The following is a 20527-nucleotide window of genomic DNA, read 5'->3' on the forward strand; positions in this document are numbered from 1 at the left end:
GTGTTAATCAGAATCCCTGAGGATACAGTTGAGTTAAGAGACATTAATGGCTTTACTCAATTGACCTCTCAGCTAAGCACATATTCCAAAAGGATTGCTGTTCCTCTGGTACTAATCAGTACTACTATAGGGCAAAACAAACATGTCTTATTATGGTCTAATCCAGCTCCATTTTCCTATTGGCGTGTGAACAACCCAACAATCGTTCATTCTGCTACATAGCCCGAGCTCTGTTTTTCCCCATTAGAACTGAACTTCCTGTTGAATCTCAAGGACAGCTGCCAGGACCATTGTATTAACATACTGTGGAACAATAATGGGGTAATGTTATCACTGTTCTAAACCTTTTTGCCAAGGTTCTGAAACTAGTTTATCAGGAGGGCAGAATTTGAAAAAAAAATTATTGCTATAGTCAGACTTGGTCATACTGTTTATAGTCACTATTTCTTACTGGGGAAAGTGTTTGTCTCTGGTGGGGTGGGGGAAAAAAAGTATGATAAGCAAATTAAGAGTGGAAAGCATGAGGGGCATGGTGGGCGCAATGAGGAGGATGAGTGGATGACATGGGGGAGTGCAATGCGTATCATCATGAGGGAGAGGTCAGTGGAAGGCATGGGGGAGTGCAATGCGTATCATCATGAGGGAGAGGTCAGTGGAAGGCATGGGGGAGCAGAGGGTGACATGTGAGCTCTGGGAAGCACAGGGGAAGGGTGCAGTGGGAGGCATAGGGATGGGAAGTACCTAATATCCACTGCTACACCTCTTCAATCTCTATGCACAGGGAGCAGGGATCACTAGAGCCGCGGATCGGATGTTCTCGTTGCCCTCTTTAACCAGCCGTTTCCTGCTGGAGCGCTGCTTACATTTCCTCTCCCCTCTGCTACAGATTAGCTCAGATCAAGAGGAGAGAAGCAGGGAGTGGATAACCCTTTGAGTGCCTCATATGGTAGTAATCACGTCATGGGGTCTGGCACATCCTGTGGAGCCCTGTGCGTGATCTAGTCAGAGCAGGAATAGGAAGACTCCCTCCTCTTCTGTTTGTGGTCATGATGTGAGCGCGATGTGCCGGAGATGCTGTGGCACAACGCGGCGCCTCCAGCACCACTGCATGAATCAGCTCATGGAGCATATAGGACAGGATGGCCAACTCCAGTCCTCAAGAGCCACCAACAGGTCAGGTTGTAAGGATATCCCTGCTTTTCCACAGGTGGCTCAATCAGTGGCTCAGTCAATGACTGAGCCACTGATTGAGCCACCTGGGCTGAAGGAGGGATATCCGTACAACCTGACGTGTTGGTGGCTCTTGAGGACTGGAGTTGGCTACCTCTGATATAGGAGATCTAATGAACGGCTCCAGCGCCCCTTGTGCATGGCAATTGGGGATGAAGCCCTTTGTGGGCCAGTTGAAGAGCATGGCCCTATGCATTAGTATCATTGTAATGTCATACGTACAGTCCTGTGTACTTGAGGTAGAAGTTACCAGTTTTACCTTCTGTCTGGAGAACTGCTAGATGATTGCAGTCTGTGTTTTTAAATTGAATGATGAAAACATCTGGTATATGAATGGGCACAGATGCAGTCTGGTGTGTGTGTGTGCTCCAGTGTTTCATCTTTAGTGCAGATAAATCATTCATTCAATGGATGCATAAGTCTAATGGAGGTAGCAAGACCACCAAGGCTCTGAGGTTTTTTAACTGGTGCCGTCCTCACAGAGAGAAGCTGTAATTAATGTTAATTGCAGCGCTTCGGCATACAGATTGCACCACAGACAAGTACCTTTCAGTCTGGCTTCAAATATAGCTACTTTGGCAGTAGCACCCATACACTTTTATCTATATCTGTGGTGGAACAGGATGATAATTAGTATTGACTTATTGCAGCAAAATGCAATGCATTACTTACTATGCTGAATATCAACACTCATTTCTAACTTCCCGGAGGTGCACATTGACAGCACCATAAAGATGAACGTTGGAACGCCCAGCACCATCTCAATGGGGACCTCACAGGATCCACAAGTACATCCAACACCAATGAGAAAATAATAAACAATGAACATACTTAACATGCTAAATCCTTACTTACAAAATAAATGTATTATACATGTATCATAATGTCACTGAATAGAGTCTAAACAAAAAGCCTAAATATAATCTCCAAATTGCTTTAAGTATTAATGACTAAAAATTATAAAAATATAAATTCTAATATAGCAATTCTTAATTCGTATTGATAACAATTATTTCCCTTATTTATAAATAATACATGAATCAATCGAATTGTCATCAATAGCAGAATATTACTTATTCTATCCCTAATGGGCAGCCAAAATATTTGCATGTCTAACATGAAGATTATAAATCTAAAATGGTCAATTTTAATAGTACAACTATTCACACACCTCCAGAAAATACTCCAAATAATCATAAGAAATCAGCCAAAATGCCCCGGATCCCGATCTGTGTTTGAACCCCAAGGTATTTTCTCCCCCTGTAAAGGTAGAGGAATATGTTCTGTACGTATAAATGAAATCTTAGCAATGTCTCCATGTTTCCAGTTTGGAAAATGTTTAGAGACCGAATGCTGGATATTGGCATTCCTGATGAGCTTTCGTGTTCCATTATTCTGATTTTAAAGAGTGTATAGTTCTGCCTACATAACCTTTGCCATGACCACACACACAAAAAATGGTAACTTTTATTACAATTGTTAAAGATAAGTATTTTATGCCATTTATTCATTCTCTCTCGAATAAAATGCATTAGTAGGTGTCATAAGGGGACACATTTTACAATGCGCACATCTAAAGGATCCTTTAGTGGTATCTTTTTTTTGGGGGACTCACAAGAACAACAATACAAACTTGGAGATACAGAAGTCTCTTTGGTTTTTGCTTTTTTTTTTTTTAAACAAAATTTAGACCATTGAATATAAACAGTTTGAGCTCTGAATCTAAAGATAAAACATTACAATGTTTAGATATGTCGTGGTAAAACTCGGTCCCACAGTTATTCTTTTTAGGCAAAAAACAATCTGTTGAAAAACTTTATTGAAGCAGCTGCTTGCAAGAGTGCATTTAATGCAAATAAAAACATTGCTGTCTGACTTAACACAAAGACACTGAACAATAAACTCTAAGAAACGTAACTTATACCAGAAAAAGGGGCGGGCATAAATCATTTGGCAATGTCTGTCCATATGACTTCATTGGATATCTTACTTTTCTTTATCTTGTTTTTCTTGCAGTTACTTGGTTATACATGTTGCAATATGTTTTAGCAGATTAAGCGAAAGAAAACTCATGTGCTAAGCTACCTCATCTTTTCTCAAGGCTGACAGCTGGACATCTCTTTCTCTGACTCTACAAGGTGGGGGGTTAAAAGATAAGATGAGGGGCCCAGCTAAACAAATCAATTTCAGTTTCAGCATTAAGGGAAGTTCGAAGAGAAAAAATTGTTACACACAAACACACTTTCACTTAACCCAAAATGAAACACAAAGCATGACTCTTCTTATAGTTATGGAAAACAAAAGCCTGGTTATTGCTATGCATAGAAAGAATGTGAAAATATTCATCCATAGATACTATAGACTTTATTTGATTTGCTGGTCTACTATATTGAGTAATAAATACAACCGTTTGTCATGCTTTTATATGTTTACCTTCATTTTGTTATTACTATTATTCATATTTTTCAGTAAAGTTGATTGATCAATCATATAGGAATTCATGAAGGCCTCTCTCTATCTGTTGGGTCAGACTCTTTCTAAAAAATCTATTTTATACAAGGTCCCTGAATTGTTCCAAGAATAAATAACTAGAACACTTATGCCTGAGTCTAAGCAACTGATCCTTTGGTATTCCCCTCAATAATGGCTTTGCGTGACCACTGTCCATCTTAAGAAAAGTATTACGCAAGTTCTTCTTACAAAAAACATCAGTCTGAATATGACTCAATATCAATATCTAGAAGATCTAAATAATGAATGTGAAGGAACAAGTAATGTGTACTCTATAATTTTGTGCTGGGATGTACATTCAAGTTGGATCACTCAGTGTTTCTTTACGCAACAATATAAGGATACAATATAATGCAGGGAAGATTTGTTGAAAGTTGTAATACCTTTTTAATCCACCGATTTTATGATGGGTTTTAAAATCTATTTGGGCAGATATACTATACTATGCAGAGTCACTCCATAATACACCGTCTGTCACAAATCCTTTTAACTTTAATGGTGATGTAAGTTGTGTACTAGTTTTTAGAAGGTTTTCAATGGAGTAGCACCATGTTTTAATGCTGACCCAAAGTCACACTGACGCTTCTGAGATATCAGTACAGATTGTTAATTCTTGCAACATCCAACAAGCCAGCAAAATCTGTATTTATCACTTCACAGAATGTACATGCTTTGGTTGCAGGTGCTTTCCGAACAGCAGTCATATGTGCTTAGCTATTACAAACTAATACAAATTGGCTCCAAGTTTTGCCCCTATGTGCCTGAGTTTACAAAGACCTTGATACATTGCTGCAAAGAAACGCAAGATGAGCATGTTGCAATTGTTATCATTTTTTCTCCAAATTTGCTTGGCGGCAGCTCCCCTGGGAGCTTTACGATAGCCTCTGTGTGGGTAGAAAATGTCATAACGATGAGCTATGATTTTCTTCATTAGGGCAACTGCGTCTCTCTCGTTCTCTTCTGTTTCCTTGAGATACAACACATAGAGTAGGTGACATGTCTCCAGATGTCCTAGGCATCCAGCCAAATATGCAGGCACCCGTCCTTCACCGTTGTATTGTGAGAGAGAGAAGACTTGACATTTTGTAGACTTTCAATTTCTCCTTTTAGGAGTCCTCCCTCTGGGGCCTTAAAGCATTGCAAGGCGCAATGCTTTGTGTAATCCATAGCACACAGGTTACAAGTTTCCTTCAGTGAGGTATTGTCACTCGTACCCTACAGCAGTATTTTCACCAGACTCCCAGGCCATGATTATAAGGGGTTGTGCCTGCAGTATGTATATGTACAATCGGGACCTTACAGTTCTTCTTGTGTCTGTCTTGCAGATAGCCCGCTGCTGTTTTTGCTGCGTACCCAGAAAAGAAGGTAACCCTGGCTTCCTTTTTGATTCCACGCATGTTGAGTGTCTTCTCTGCATTTGCAACTATATTTTACCCCAGATTTACACACATACCTAAATCTTTAACCCCTTCAAAACTTACTACTCTGTTTTACCCTCATCGGTGCTGGAGAGCAAAGCAGTGTGTTGCCCCTGTGGCAGAAAATTGTTATAAAGCAGGCTGCCGTTTAAGGCAGCAATCCTGTCCAATATAGCTATGGGATTTTATTTATTTATTTTTTTAACAGACCCAAACTGGGGGGTATTTCAGGGCTAAACTGTACTATTTTTAGTTGTGTGGAACTGCCGGTTCCTGAGATACTTACCTCTTTAGTTACCGGTGATCCCTCAGTCATGGACATTTTAAAACGTAGTCTAATAGGAAGCAGCAACATCATCCCATCTTGAGCCATGAGATTTGGCAGCCATTTTAATTTCGCAAAAGGGGAGGAAAAAAGCTGGGAAGGAAACCGGTCAGTATCTCAGAAAGTCTAAGGTCAGCCCAGCTAAAAAAATAAATAAAAAAAAGTTGGTTAAAAACAAAAAAACAAACCTAAAACACAACTGGGTAGGATTTAAATACAGTTTGGAAGAGTGGCCAAATGATCAGAAAGCAACAAGTATTTACATTGTACTTTAAATGGCAGCACAGATAACACAATCTGGTAAAAGAGTTACACTTCCATGCTGCCCTGGGGGAAATTGTCATTCTTTTGTTTCCATACTGAGGGAAGTTGAGTTTGACACAGAGGTGTTTAAGCCTCAGCAAGTAATTAGGATAAATAGTACAGCTCGGCCCTCGTGTGATGGAGACGGGCACCCTGGTTCTTAGACAAAAGTATCTCGTTCAGGGAATAATATTTATACCAGGGGTGGCCAACTCTCAAGGGCCAAAAACAGGTCAGGGTTTCAGGATATCCCTGCTTCAGCACAGGTGGCTCAATTGGTGGCTCAGTCAAAGACTGACGTACCTGTGCTGAAGCAGGGATATCCTGAAACCCTGACCTGTTTGTGGCCCTTGAGGACTGTGGTTGGCCACCCCTGATTTTATACTTTTCTGAAAGCTATCACAATACATCATTCTTACTTCTAGCATTCTCTCTGCACATGCTCCCGCTCTTATCCCCGCTAAGTTCTGTCACTTTTTCTTCTTTCGTGTACCTTTTGCAACTGTTCTCTTCGTTTAACAAACATAATGTTCTTGGATCGCAGTGTGTGTGTGTGTGTGTGTGTGTGTGTGTGTGTGTGTGTGTGTGTGTGTGTGTGTGTGTATCTGTGTCTGTGTGGTATGAGGCGTTCAGAGTCTTTGGCAAGGTTGTTTGTACAGATAACGTGCACTGCTGTGCTCTTTCATTTTGCCTCGTATCCTTGAAAACATTAACCCATCCCTTGCTGGATCACACTGACCAAGTACTCAAACAAAATACAGTCTCCCTTCTTACCCAGCATCCTCTTGGGGCAAAGCCCACGGGATTCCGGTTCAGCACTTTTTGAAGTCCGATGCTTTCCATTGGCGGAGGATAAGAGATGTGCAGATGTTTGTGATACTCTGTTAGAAAAACACACGTGCTTTTAATACTAAATGTGTATAACATGGCATCTAACATATGAGCTGACAGTGATGGAAGGTTGTGAGGGGGGTGGGGGGTAAAGTTGGGTTTAAAACTTGCCCCACTCCCCTTTACAAACCACCTCATCCTTTGTGTTGTCCCTTCCTCCTCCCTAAAACTTCTCTCTCAGGTCTGGCGAGGACTGGAAGTCATGTGATAAGGCAGGAAGCAGCCCCAAGACCATTTATTAATGACTTCCTCTGCTGTTCTCCCTGCACCATCTCACCCCCCCCCCCCCCTCCTTCCTCCCACACACACTACATTTAGGTCTATGCACCTGATTCAGTATTGTCCGACGCGGTCTTGAATATTGACTTGAATGGCAGTTATCAGCTGATCGCAATGTGATTGGACACTTCAGACAATATTGAGTTGGGCCCCAGGACAGGAGATACATGGAGAAAGCGATCGAGCAGAACACATAGGTCGACCGCCCACCACTAAAACTCCCTGTTACCGCGCAGGCTCACAGCGGCCCTTACTGGAGCAGTTCAGCTGGGCCCCCCCTTCTTGCCTTCCTGGAGCGGCTTCAGCACGTCTGCTCCACCCCCAGAAAGCACCTCTGATTTCTAGTAGTACATTGAAACAAAGGGGGTGTGGGAGGAACAGCTAATTATATTGTAATGTGATTTAGTTTCTTGTGGCTTTCCCAAATGCTAATAGCACTGCAGTGTATTACAAACAAAAAGGGGGCATTTCATAATTGGTAGCCTATTTACATATACTAACTCCTTTTTCTGCAATGCACTGAAGGCCCCTATCTTTTGTTAGCACTTTCACTGCTACAGGAGCCAGCAACGCATTGCAACGCACTGCATCATATTCATATTTCATGCTAATGACTGGAAGATGGTTCCTTTTGGTATGTGCCAATATAAGCACACATCAGGGTCTCCCTTTGCCTTGTGATGTCACTTATCTATGGCGCTTCTCCCCATTGTTTGCACCTTATTTAATCTATCATTTTGTAAAGCACTGTGGCACTATATAAATAAAATGATATCTTATAGGGGGGCATTAAATACTTAAAGTGCTACAGTCTGCTGTAAAAACAAACAAATGAATGTCTGGCTGATGGATCTGTGTCTCTATCTGTTACTTTACAAGAAAAGTGGTAGAACATTGGTGCAAGAATGACACAATTGTATTTTTTTTTTCTATTCAGCTGACGAAGAAGAGCGTGTAGACAAAACGGGAGGGCAAGAAGTCGTATACGATGAAGAAAAGACCACTATATACAGCTACGCCTACTTCCACTTTGTATTTTTCTTGGGCTCCTTGTACGTGATGATGACTGTAACTAACTGGTTCCAGTAAGTACTAACAGATCTTTCCTGGCTTTTTCTGGCAATCGGTCTGTTTCCTCTGTTTTTTCTCCTTGCCCGGGTGTTCGGGTGTTATCTGAGCACTTGTTAACTTCCCAGTTAGTTTAGCCTTAAGGGGACTACATTTTAACTGCATGAAAACAGACTATTTAAAGGGCTTGTTCAATCATTCCTGAAGCGGCCAATCACACCTCAATCAGCTGTAAACGTACATTGAGGTGAGTGGGAGTTTGGGTCTGGTTGCGTTGGGATCTCCTGCTTCGGGACTTACTTAATGAGCCCCGAAATATCTTTGGAGTCCTTTGCTTTCCTGTGTGTTTTGTGATTGCATATAATTGTATTTCTCCTTTAACAGTTACAGTCATGCGGAAATAGAGAACCTGTTCGCTGGCAGCTGGTCCACTTTCTGGATCAAGATGGCTTCATGCTGGGTGTGTATCGTGATCTACCTCGGGACGCTCGTAGCGCCTCTCTGCCGCCCAAACCGATCATACGAAGTGTAGAAGAGCGGGAGCAAGAACAATTTCCTCATCTGTTACATGTCAATAGGCGAACTGTTTGTGGTGATAATGTTGTTCGAAAAGTGTTTTTAATTTCCCCTTGTTTTTTTGGGCGGGGGGAGGGAGAAGGGGGAGAGACGGTGAGTTGGGAACCCTTTTTTTAAAGCCATGTTTTGTGCAGGACACGATATTGTTGGATCATCAAAATCTGTTATGAAGACATTGTTCGGATACACGGTGAAAAACTAGTAGAAAACAAGAGTTTTTGTTATTAGGGACGCATAATGATTTCTGATTTTTAGTTTTTTTTTAAAGGTGTGTCCGGAACAAGCCAGATTTATTCCAGTATGCTGACAATAACTTGCAAATCTTCATATACTTCTTCTTCCTGATAAAACATGGTGCTATCTGATTAACTCTGTTTCTGTCCTAAAACGTTGGACTCTTGCAAAGGACTGTCACACAAAATGTATCCATGCAGTGGCTCTGTCACCTTTTCCAACTGTAGCATATCGAGCTTGGCGTAGTTAACAATGTATTATGGGAACCCAGACATTTAAATGGCATGTTGCTAACTGATCCTAAAGATGCAGTCTCACTTGGTCCAACTTTTTTATTTTGAAATCGACCTTTTCATTACATTGTGTTTTCATGCTGGTCACCTGCTGATAGTGAAATATATACTATATATATATATACACACACACACACACACATATATATATATATATATATATATATATATATATATATATATGTGTGTGTGTGTGTGTATATACTATATCCTTTTATGTTGATGCATAGAAGTGGCCACCGATAGTAATTTTGTAATTGCTGCTTTATACTTCACTTTACCCTGATTATTGGAGCTTAGGGTAGTTTTTATATAAAAAAAAAAAACAAGGCTGTTTTTTCAAATTACATTAAAGAAATACTGAATCTTTAAAAAGGCAGTCCAAGTGGCACTTTAAAAAATATATATATCTTTTTTGTTTTAATATATATACAGTCTTTGATTACCTTTTATTAAAAACGAATTACATAAGCTGCCGATCGTGTTTTTTTTTTTTTTTTCTCGCGTAAACGATCAGCAAAGATCCTGCTTCCCAGGGTTCACTAAATGGCCGCCTATCAGTTTCAATCAATCCTTAAGTCAGTGTAAGGCCGCGCTTATAGTGCCGGCGACGCAACGTCGTGGCAAAACAAATGTATTGCCGCCGTCGCGTGCGCTTATAGTAGAAGCGGCGCGACGGATTGGTCGCAATTGCTAGAAGTCAATTTGATTTTTCCCGCGACCGCAGCGTGACGGCGCTATAAGCGCAGCCTAACTCGGCATCCACAATGTATTCTAAGGTAACATTTATCTATTGTTACAGTTTGCAACTCAAACTGCTGGGAATATTGGCAACAAATGCTCACAAACAGGAAAGTGTTGCTGCTGGAAAGGTGGCTAAACCCCTCTATAGAAGTCAAAGGATGCTCATTATGTTAAAACTCATTTAAAAACGAGTTGAATTAAAAAAATAAATAAAAATGTAGTAAGTTGTATCTAATACTACAGAACTGATTTATTTAAAAAAACAAAAACTACCCCACACATGTAGGATATTGCATTGATAGCTCCTTTAAAACAGAACAGTCCTGGCTGTAGGACCTGGTGGTTTTTGAATGCACGTGGATGCTAAGCACTGACAAATACATTCCAGTTAGTGACATGGAAGTTCTCCATTGCCAGACCCTCCAACATTTTGCACATACAAATTGGTAACACTGCAGTCTCTCTACTTGTGCTGGATGCAGGTAGTTCCAAGCAATCCCTATGGAAGTCCCATAATCCATGCAGTGTACCACACTTACCGGACCCAAAAACATGGTGTACCTGCAAAATCGGTACAGTTGGAGGGTATACATTGCTCATCGTGTGCTATCACAGGTTGCCAGCAACCATCATGGGAATTATTTTCTAAAGCCCAGTTTATTTTTTTTATTTAATTATTTTTTTAGAGGCATTGCCATAACTTTTCCTATTTTTACCCTGATTGGGAACTTCATTGTGAAATCCTGCCGCAGTTTTCTATTTTGGTGAAATAAAAGTTTAAAATACATTTTTGCTGGGACCCCTAAATATAAGCCACTAAATGGTTGTGATTTTTCCCACCTAGACTTTTAGTAAAGTAATGAAACCATGAAACCGTGTGAATTGTTTGTCTGTAAGTGGGACTGCATCTTTATGTGCTCCATCCTGTCCCTAATTTGGGCTGTTTATAATTTGTTTTATTACACCTTTATATCGGTTAAACCTTGGGTAAGGTCGTCTTGACACACAAAGAAGAGTACTAAGTGGTCTCAGTAGCTCTAATCGTATTGTTGGGACAGTCCAAAGAAAGGTATAACAACCTGCGGTGAGGGGAACGTGATATGGCTGCTAGAACCTTGTATCTTTATACTAGGCTAAGGCGCAAATAAATATAAAGTATATATTATGAGTGTATCTCCCTGTTTTTAACCCTCAAAAAAGTTTATTGTATATATGACATTTATTAATATTAGATATATTCTGTTCTGAGTGATTATATATAAAAAGTAGAATTTGATACAGGTTTTAACCCTTTCGCCAACAGGCTTTGCTGCGCCATGCGTTGTTGCTGAGCTGCGCCATTCATTGCGCCATGCGTTGTTGCGCCATGCGTTGCTTAGCTGCACCATGCATTTCTGAGTTGCGCCATGCGTTGTACTCTCCAGCAGTGAAAGCGTTAGGCGATGCTTTTAACTGTAACTTAAAAATGGCCTGAGCAAGTGTAAATATATGTATGCAATATGGGAGATGGCAAACTCCGTAAAGATGAGGAAACGTCTTTATTTTCTGAAGACATTTATGTTGCTGGAGACTTTAAGCGCAAATTTCCTTTAAACTGTCCGGTGCAAACACTCGTACAACAACACAAATCCCTGATACCGTGCCTGCATCTTTTAAACACATCTTCTCTGACAACTTGTGTGTTAAAGCAACATACAATGATACACATGGTGGGACCAACATAAGACTGTACATAGATCGTGTTGTAAATAGGATTTGAGGCCACCTAGATCTTCTATCCATGGGGTCCCGGGTCTTGCAGCTTATGTATCAGCTCATTTTTATTTTTACATAACTCTCGCTGGTTCATTAAAACTGTTCAAACCTACAAATAATTGTTAGAATAAATAAATTTTACTTGCTTTGATTAAAACCGCAGTCTGCTTGTTAGGTCATTTTTTTGTTTTTTCTACTCGATTCATACCGATGGGTATGTAACTTTTTTTTCCGGCCATCATTATTTTATTGTGCTATATTGCTATATTTTAATAATTATTCAAATGGAAAAAAATATATATGAACATTTTATTGTAAAGTTATATATATATATAAAAATATGGGAATTTACCAAAATAAGGCATACTACAGTTCTAATATTTAGACGTTTATAAGACGTGTACGCGTTGAGAAGTAAGAAGGATTTTGTCAGGGTACTATAGTTCTTCAAATGTTGAAAAACATTTCTTTAGGCATAGTAAATGCATTCTGAATTCTGTTACTTTTAAGCAGCCATTCATAGCGCTCTTTTTTTAAATTAGTGTCATAATCTGCAGCCGAGATGAACAACACTACCTACCGCTCATTCAGCAGAAACAAAATGGCCGCCAAGGTCCGCCTCAGGAGGCCACTGGAAAATAGCAGCGTCATTGGGGGATGTACTGCCTTTACTTGAGTGCTTTTATAAGTTTTGTGTGCGAAAATAAATGCAAAGTACTGTATACCCTAAAATGTGTAATCCTGAAATGTTTCATAGCTTTGTATGTGGGACAAGTCTTCAGGAGATGGTGTCGCAGCTTATATCTGGTGAATCCAGCCGCCATCTTTGATGTTTGTTTTTATTCATAGAAAAACCATAATATCTCATGAACTGGGGAATAGCTAAAGCTGTAAATAGTGCAGTTCAGCTGCACAGATGTGTTTAAAATAAATATATATATAATAGTTTAGGGTTGGGATTTCTGCTTTAAACTTCACAACCGGTCCAATTATGATTCCTCTGCGTGCACACCTGCCCTTTTCATAACAGGGAATTTATTTAGCAGTTTCAATTGAAATAAGAAATGTATAAATCCTTTTCTCCATAGTCATATTGATTTCACTTGTCAGCATGCAAAAGCATTTATTTGACGGTACAAAAAAAAAAAAGACATTGGCTGTCATCACAAGTGCGCTAGAACCAATCCCCTTTCTATTTAAAGTCTGTACTGGATCAATATATTGTAAGTACGGCTACAGGATAAAGTATCTGTCATCTAAATGTAGCATAGGTTGAACTTGATGGACGCATGTCTTTGTTTTCCAACCTCATCTACTATGTAACGGTGTAATTTGCAATGATTTACATATGTCATGCTTCACATCTTTAATTTGGTGTACCAAGCCAGCCACGATTACCAACCTATCTTTGCTTGCATATCTTCATAATGAAATTAATGTTTATTTGCCAAAGATTCCCCCCCCCCCAAGCAAAAAATAAGATGTTGCATTGTCACTATATCGGAGAACATCGAATAAAAAGCAGACCTTTCATTTTGACATTTGTAAATCCAAGTTTTAGTGCTACGTTCAGTGCTAACTTTGGGGCATGTAACACACCTGTGTATTGTGTTGCTCTACGCTGGTACTGAAGAGGTTAATCATACGCTTGTGTGTCATTAGCCTGGAAGTAATTGACTTATTTGTGTCTGAAACCTTCATATTGACTTTTTTTTCCTGGTCTGCTGAAGTGGGGCATATCCGCTACTTAAGTTTTATTTGTTTAATGAATGATGACTTCATAATGACTTTACATACGAAGAACAAAGCAAAAAAGAACGATTTGCCTGTGGCTTTGATGATTGAAAAATAGTCTTATCCCCAAAACGCTATAGATAAAGATTTGTAAAAACAATCAAAAGCTTTTGAGAAAATTCTGAGTGTAAGACTATCTTTAAAAATACAAAATGTGACAATCGGCTACATTTGACCTATTAAGCATAACACTGTTCTTAGTTCAATGTTATCCTAGGAGGGAATGCCATTTAAGCCATGCACTGTCAGGGGGACCTGCAACGCCAGACCCACAAAAGGGTGTCAAAGTTCAGCACACCTGGCTCCCATTCATAGGAAGGAAGTAAAGGCGAGCTAAAGCTTGCCACCCTTTTGTGTGCCTGGGCCTTGGAGGACAATACATAAGCTTCATACTTCCCCCAACTACATAAGAATCTGCTGCCTTCTGATTCGGAGTGAAATATAAATGAATTTGTAAAACGATGGTATATTTTCACATCCTTTGTACAATTATCTTTTGAGGCTATTCTGTTACATTTTGTGTCCTTTTGTCATTTGTGTTTTCTCAGATATTGGTGGTGTGCGTGCGTCCTTTTATTGTCATGCAGCGTATAGAGCAGGCCGACGGAACACAATGTAAATGTTGAATCTTACTTGGCTAACAATGTGCTGCCTTTACTAAAGTACCACAAGATTGACTTTTCTGTGTAAATAAATACGGGCTCTAAAATGTATCATCCTAAAATGTTCAGCAATTCTGTTTTTTTTATTTTATTTTTATTTGGAACAAGTCTACAATTTTCTTTATTGCGAGTTGTTGTTTTTTTTTTGTGTCTACAAAGGTCTTTCTAGTGAAGAGTGTTTTTGCAGTCTGACAAACCGTGTAAAATCAGAAGTAGATTTACTCAGAGGTGTAAAGGGTCACACAGAACGATTACTAGTTGTCCATTAGTTTTCGGGCCCAGTGGGTTTTATTGCCTCCTGCCCGTTCTCTCGGGCCTCTAGTATCCAGTATGCTGTCAAGCGTCTCCCCCTTGCTCAGGAAGATATCCGCCTTTTTTCAAATGAATGGAGCATAAACCTTCCTTAGCCAGCAGAGGACCGCTTCACTGTATATTAAGTAGGGACCTTTCTGAGGCCGCAGGAGGAGTCAGGGAGTGAACAAGGGTGAGAATATATTTAAACGCATATTTTATCCTTCTGTATTCCGTGATGTTTTGTTCTGTGAAATATTAGATACACAGTTGGACAGTAACTTAAAATCAGGAAAAACCTTGCAATGCATGAATGCTGATATGTTTATTTTCTAAAATCAAACTGTTTTTAAAGGGCAACAATGATGGGTTTTTTTTTTAAGAACTGTTTTTATACCTTTAACACTGTATAATTTAATAAAGTTTTTTTTTGTTTTAAAATGAATGTTACTTTGAGTCTTGTGCTTTGGTTCCAATTGTACAGAACAATAAGTGTGATCCATTCACGAGGGTTGGGGCTAACTGTTTTGCAGCTTAGTAAATAAGATCCACAGGGGCCCTATTTATTATACTGTGAAGATGTATTTTCTGTGCTGGAGAAGAAATCAGCTCCATTGAAATTGAGATCCCATGTAGCTGACCAAAAAAAATAACTATTTTGTAAATAATGTAACAATTTAAATGCAACCATTTTATAGCAAATATCTGGCAGCTTTTCTTTCTTTGGAATTTGAGCACAAATCCCTTTTCTTTAGGGCACCTCAAACAATACACATGTATATTTAACTACTTAGAAGTGTTGGATTTGGTAGAAATGGTACCAATCCCCCAGATGTAATGCTGTAAACGTGTCACTGGTTCACTTTGGTCCTAGAAGGAGCTGACAATATAAATCCTCTACAGCAGGGATGGCGAACCATTGACACGCGTGACACATGTGGCAAGCCACGGGACATTGCTTGGAACGTCCAAATGTTTGCTCATGTAAATACAGTAACAACGTGAGTTTAACATTAATCTGCTGAAGCGCAACAAATATGTATGCCAGATAGGGTTGCCAGGTGGCTTCTCCAAAAATACTGGACACACACGCACACACACCCTCTCACCTCTTCGCTCCAAGCTGTTTCCTCCTCTCCTTGGCCCCATCCTCCTGACACCATCTCCTGATTGGCTGCTGCTGGGTAATGCAGTCAAACAGGATGGAGGAAGCTGCCCAGCCCCCTAGCAACAGCCCTGCTCTTCCCACTGCCGCCCATGACACATACATGTCCAGTATTACCTCTCATTTTTTGCTGGACATAGTGTCCAAATACTGGACACCTGGCAACCCTAATGCCAGAATGTTCTAGAAATGGACATTTGTATCAATTAGCCAGAACCACCTGAGGTTTTTCTATTAATATACAGCAAGGTCACTGGGCAGCTTTAAATGGTTTGCATTTTTTTTTTTTTTTTTTTTTTTAAACCTCTGAATCATATTTATTTCTCTTTCAGTGCCAAGAATACCAACAATCCCATACTGTAGGACAGCAAAAATAAATAAATGCTCCTGAACTGTGGTTTCCCCCGCCTGTCTAATTATCAGGGACTCCCTGATTAAGCAGATACTGTATCAGATACTCCAATCTTTTCAGCATAGAATTGGGCAACAGACCCAGCAGGCAGTGAATAAAGAGAGTGCCATGTTTCCCAAGTCCTGTCCTCCACACTTATCAACTCACTCACAGTGCTGTTACCGGAGACCCCTTTATTACTCTTCCTAAAGTGCTTGGATCTAGGCGTTCTATATCTGTTGAGCCAGTATGACTGGCAGGTGGTTCTGTTCAGAGGGGTCCAGGGTACAGTTCAGTTTAAAAAAAACAACCCAGGGCCAAAAATCTAAGATGGCTGCCGTGACTGAATAAGAACAGCAAGTAAAACCTCTCAAAGTAGTGAAGCAAAGCAGCCGGAGGCAGTTGGAGGGACATTTATATCTACTATATAACTACTATAACTACTAGGTAAAAAAGTGGTACCTGCCGAATAAAAATCCCAAAAGGTCACCTCCCGGCGTCCACACTGTAAGGGGGGGGACTGAGGCTGCTGGTGGGGCCTGCGGTGGTGGCGCGGGGCTCCAGTGCGGCTGAAGGCTAACGAAAATGGCCGCCATAGCGCTGTAGCGGCACGCCGTGCTTTCCTCTCCCGGCCGGCAGTAAACCCGAACAGCGCGCCTTCCCGCTATCCCCCCCCTGCCTCCCTGTGCTGCCTTCCACCTGCCTGCACCGTCGCTGCGAGGAGAGGGGCTGAGAACAGCTGCTGCCTGGATCGGAGCTGTCTGGCTCCTTGCGTTTCAGCCTGCGTGTCGGCAAAATCCAAGATGGCCGCCGCAGGTTGGATTTAAAGGCACATCTCCCCCCAGTAACATAAATAAATAAATAAACACCACAACATAGAAAATCCGCCTAATCCTAGCCCAGGGGCTGCTGAGGCAGGAGAATAATAAAACAAAAGCAGTTACACATGCCCCGGCCACTAGGCAATGTCCGTATAACCCCTGAAAACCCAAGCATAGATGCAATAAAGTGGCTCGCATACAGAGGAGCAACACAGCAGACACTGACACGGTTAAATGACTTTGCCTCATTAAAAATGTTCTAAAGAGGGGGCGTGTCCAGGACGCCAACAGGAATGGCTGTGTAAAACAGGAACTCCGTGGACACTGATAACCAAACCTAGCTAAAAGCGCCTTTCCCCCCAACCCCCAGACCCCCAAAATCCCAGTAACTGCTGCCGGAACAAGCAGGGATGAGTTCCAAACAAAAAACGCAACCCGCACAAGGGGTTACGAAGTTCTTCTCCCCCTCACAGAAACATGCTGAGGGGGCCGGCAAATCACACGATGGCGCCGGCACCTCAAACACACGAGGCACAAGGCCACAGGCCCAGGATCGCGATCAAGGAGAGGACTCGCCTAACCCTGAAGCTACCCTTACCCAAGGCATGATGAAAAACATGCTGGATAGCCTGCACGTGTCCATCCAGAGAGATCTGCGAGCAGCGGTAACGGAACTGCGCCAAGAAATCACTGGCCTAACCGAACGCACGACCGCTCTGGAAGTAAAAATGGGGGAAACACACCAGGCACAATCGGTCGCAGAGAACGAGATATTCAGGCTGGGACGGGAGATAAACACTCTAAAAGACACTCTGGAGGATCACGAAAATCGTGATAGGAGGCAGAATATCAGGCTAAGAGGCATCCCTGAGTCTGTCCTCCCCGGCCAGCTGCAGGCATATCTCACTGACCTGTTCACATCTCTCTGCGCCGATCTGGAAGTAAAAGACCTGGAGATGGACCGGGCCCACCGCACCTTAGGACCGCGTTCAGACGACCCAAACAGGACAAGAGACGTCATAGCACGTCTCCACCGGTACACGGTCAAAGAAAAGATCATGCAGGCCAGCAGAGCAAAAGAGCCTATAACATTCAGGGACGACCATCTCCAGGTCTATAATGACCTGTCAAAGATAACGGTAGACAAGCGACGAGACCTCCAACCACTAACCAGACAAATGCGGGACCAAGGGATTAAATATAAGTGGGGCTTCCCGTTTAAACTGATCGTGAACCGAAACGGGAAGTTCCTCACAATCAGGCACCCCACAGAGATGACCCGCCTAGCCAAAGCTGTGGGCCTCGACCCCCCCCCCCGGCGTGGGACTCAGACACATCCGAGACCCAGAGCAGGGACGCTGACGGTCCCACTGTGAGAGCATCGCAGCGCCTGGCAGGCCAACGGCTGCAGCAGAGATAAAAAGCACAGGACTTACCTTTGTTCCCTTGTTCCCAGTTGTAAGTTCAGCCCTAATCAGACCCTACCCTGCAGTGCGGGCGACGGAGGCCCCGGAGACCCGAAGCCAGATGGACGGAATGGACATACGACCCCAAAGCACCAAACGCCCTTGAAGCAAGCTGTGCGGCCATCTTTGGAAGGATCCATCGGCTCCTGGGGGAGCAACAGAGGAGAGGCAGATGAAAGATGGCCGCCGACGCAGCCGGGATCCCCCCGGCTCCCCGGATCAGCTACCGAGCCCGGTCCTCGGGGCGGGGGGGTTTCGGTGGGCGTGTGGGGGGGGGGAGGCTGGAGGGGGTTGCGCCTGTCCCCCCCCCCCCGTGTTGCGTCCCCACTTTGCCACTTCCCGGATCCCCCTCCTGCCCATGGGGGGGGGGGGAGTCCCTGGAGGCCTAAGGACGGAGGCCGCGGAGCTGTTGCCCGCGGAGGTAAAAGGCCGAAAGGCGGAGACTGAGAACTGATCCCCCCCGCAATCGTGAGTACAGCGCCCCACAAGCCCCGAAACCAGAGCTCTTAAAGAGACAGGCGCCTGGCATGGTTTGACAGACCCCCACGGCCAATGAGCTGAGGGCCTATTCTGATCACACTGGTGGCCTACCTGCCACTAAACCAGAGCACAGACATGTCTAGCACAACAACTGCTACCGGAGCTAGCCCCCCCTTGTGTTCCCGTGCTCCCCCCCATGTCCCTACTCCCTCCCCCTCCTCCCCCCCCCCCCTTTTTCCCCTCATACCCAATAAGAAACTATATTCGATAGGGAGCCTACCTAAGGTGTTAGGCTGGTGGACGCCGGGGCTGGCCTGGGAGCCGCAGCGGGGCCCACCCCTTACGGCAAAGCACACAAAATGACAGGTTAAGACTCGCTGTATGTGGAAGATCTATCAAAATGTAACAAGCATGTATACCGCTCTGCCTACCTCACAGTGTATAAGGAGGGAGAGGCTATATTAAAGAAGATGCAGGCACCCCCTCCCCACCTATCCCCCCCCCTCCCCACCTATCCCCCCCCTCCCCTATCCCCTACTCCCCACCCCCCTCCCCTCTCCCCCCTCCTCCCCCCCCCTTCCCCCCGGCACCTCCCCCCCCCCACCCCCCCCTTACCTGAAGAAGATGCATGTACCTCTGCCAATTACCAACTCCTCCCTCGAGCTGGCCTGAATCGAAGTCCAGATTATACACAATGTTGTAAACATGCGACACAAAAGCCTAAGAGAGGGGACGCGGCCCCCAAAAAGCAGCGAGAAAAGAATCCCCCCCCCCTTTCTCCCCCCCCCCCTTATCTCCCCCCCACCCCCCCCCCCTTCTCCCTCCCCCACCCCCCCTTCTCCCCCCCCACCCCCTTCTCCCCCCCCCCACCCCCTTCTCCCCCACCCCCTGCCCCCCCTCTCCTCCCCCCCCCTCCCTGCCCCACCCTTCCCCTTCTCCTCCCTCCCCCTTCCGCCCCCCCCCACCCTCCCTCCCCCTTCCGCCCGAGGCCCCCCTTACCACCTCACCTACTTCTCCAGCCTGTCCTGACGAAAGGCCTATAAGAAAACAACACGACCTAACCAGAGGGCCCAAGCCACATCAAGCCATCGATAGAGTGTCCACCTAGGAGGTCACAAGGTTGACAGAGAAGGAGATGGGTAATAGATACGACCCCTGGGGGGGCAATAGAGAGTGAACAATGAGAAGCCTCCAAGGCGGAGCATGAAACCGAACAGAAGGGAGCATCCCTATTTGACCCGCACGGGTGGCGCGCGACCTCCCCCCGTCCCTCCCCACTTCCCCTCCCCCCTCCCCATTGCCGTTCCCCCCCCCCCCTACCCACCTCTCCTCCCCATTTCCCCCTCCCCTCCTCCCTCCACTGCCCACCCTCCCTCACCATTCTGTCCCTCCCTCCCACCACCTCCCCCCCTCCCTCCCTCCCACCTCCCCTGCCCCCCTCCCTCCCCCCCTTCCCCAAGCCCGCCCTCCCCCCACCCCACCGCACGCGACTCACAAGGTAGCCTAAGCACTCCGAGAAGGAAACACGAGGGCTGGCAACAGAGCTTAAAGAGGGAGGCAAGAAAGCCTGCTCTACCTAACGCCCAAGGGCGACACTGACCGAGTGCCCCTGGCGAGGGCCCCGTCCTGCGAGCTCGCAGGAACAAAATAGCTCGTCACTGCATGATAGGGAAATGAAAATGTTATACATTAATGGTTGTTACAGTGTTTAAGATACCCAAGGGTATTGAAATGGTTCAGTATGGTTGTTTATTTCAGAGCCCAACATTGAGGACCAATGTCACAAGGTTCCTGAACAAGGTTTACCCATCCCTCCCACACGTCTTTAGT

The 20527-nt window shown here is 43.8% G+C and overlaps 1 protein-coding gene across 3 annotated transcripts in view; it reads left to right on the forward strand.

Moving 5' to 3' along the window:
- Positions 1–14283, forward strand: part of SERINC5 (serine incorporator 5) — a 92722-nt gene extending 78439 nt beyond the window's left edge. For 2 of the 3 annotated variants that reach the window (XM_075590678.1, XM_075590688.1), the window contains 3 exons: positions 5067–5106; positions 7895–8042; positions 8410–14283. In XM_075590678.1, the coding sequence (XP_075446793.1) occupies positions 5067–5106; positions 7895–8042; positions 8410–8557 (336 nt within the window). In that variant the 3' untranslated portion in view covers positions 8558–14283. Of the gene's footprint in view, positions 1–3246; positions 3369–5066; positions 5107–7894; positions 8043–8409 lie in introns of those variants that run through there. The other variant, XR_012799896.1, reaches the window with a different exon arrangement.
- The last annotated feature ends 6244 nt before the right edge of the window (positions 14284–20527 follow it).

The sequence above is a fragment of the Ascaphus truei genome, chromosome 1 (assembly GCF_040206685.1).
Source record: "Ascaphus truei isolate aAscTru1 chromosome 1, aAscTru1.hap1, whole genome shotgun sequence".
Lineage (NCBI taxonomy): Eukaryota > Metazoa > Chordata > Amphibia > Anura > Ascaphidae > Ascaphus > Ascaphus truei.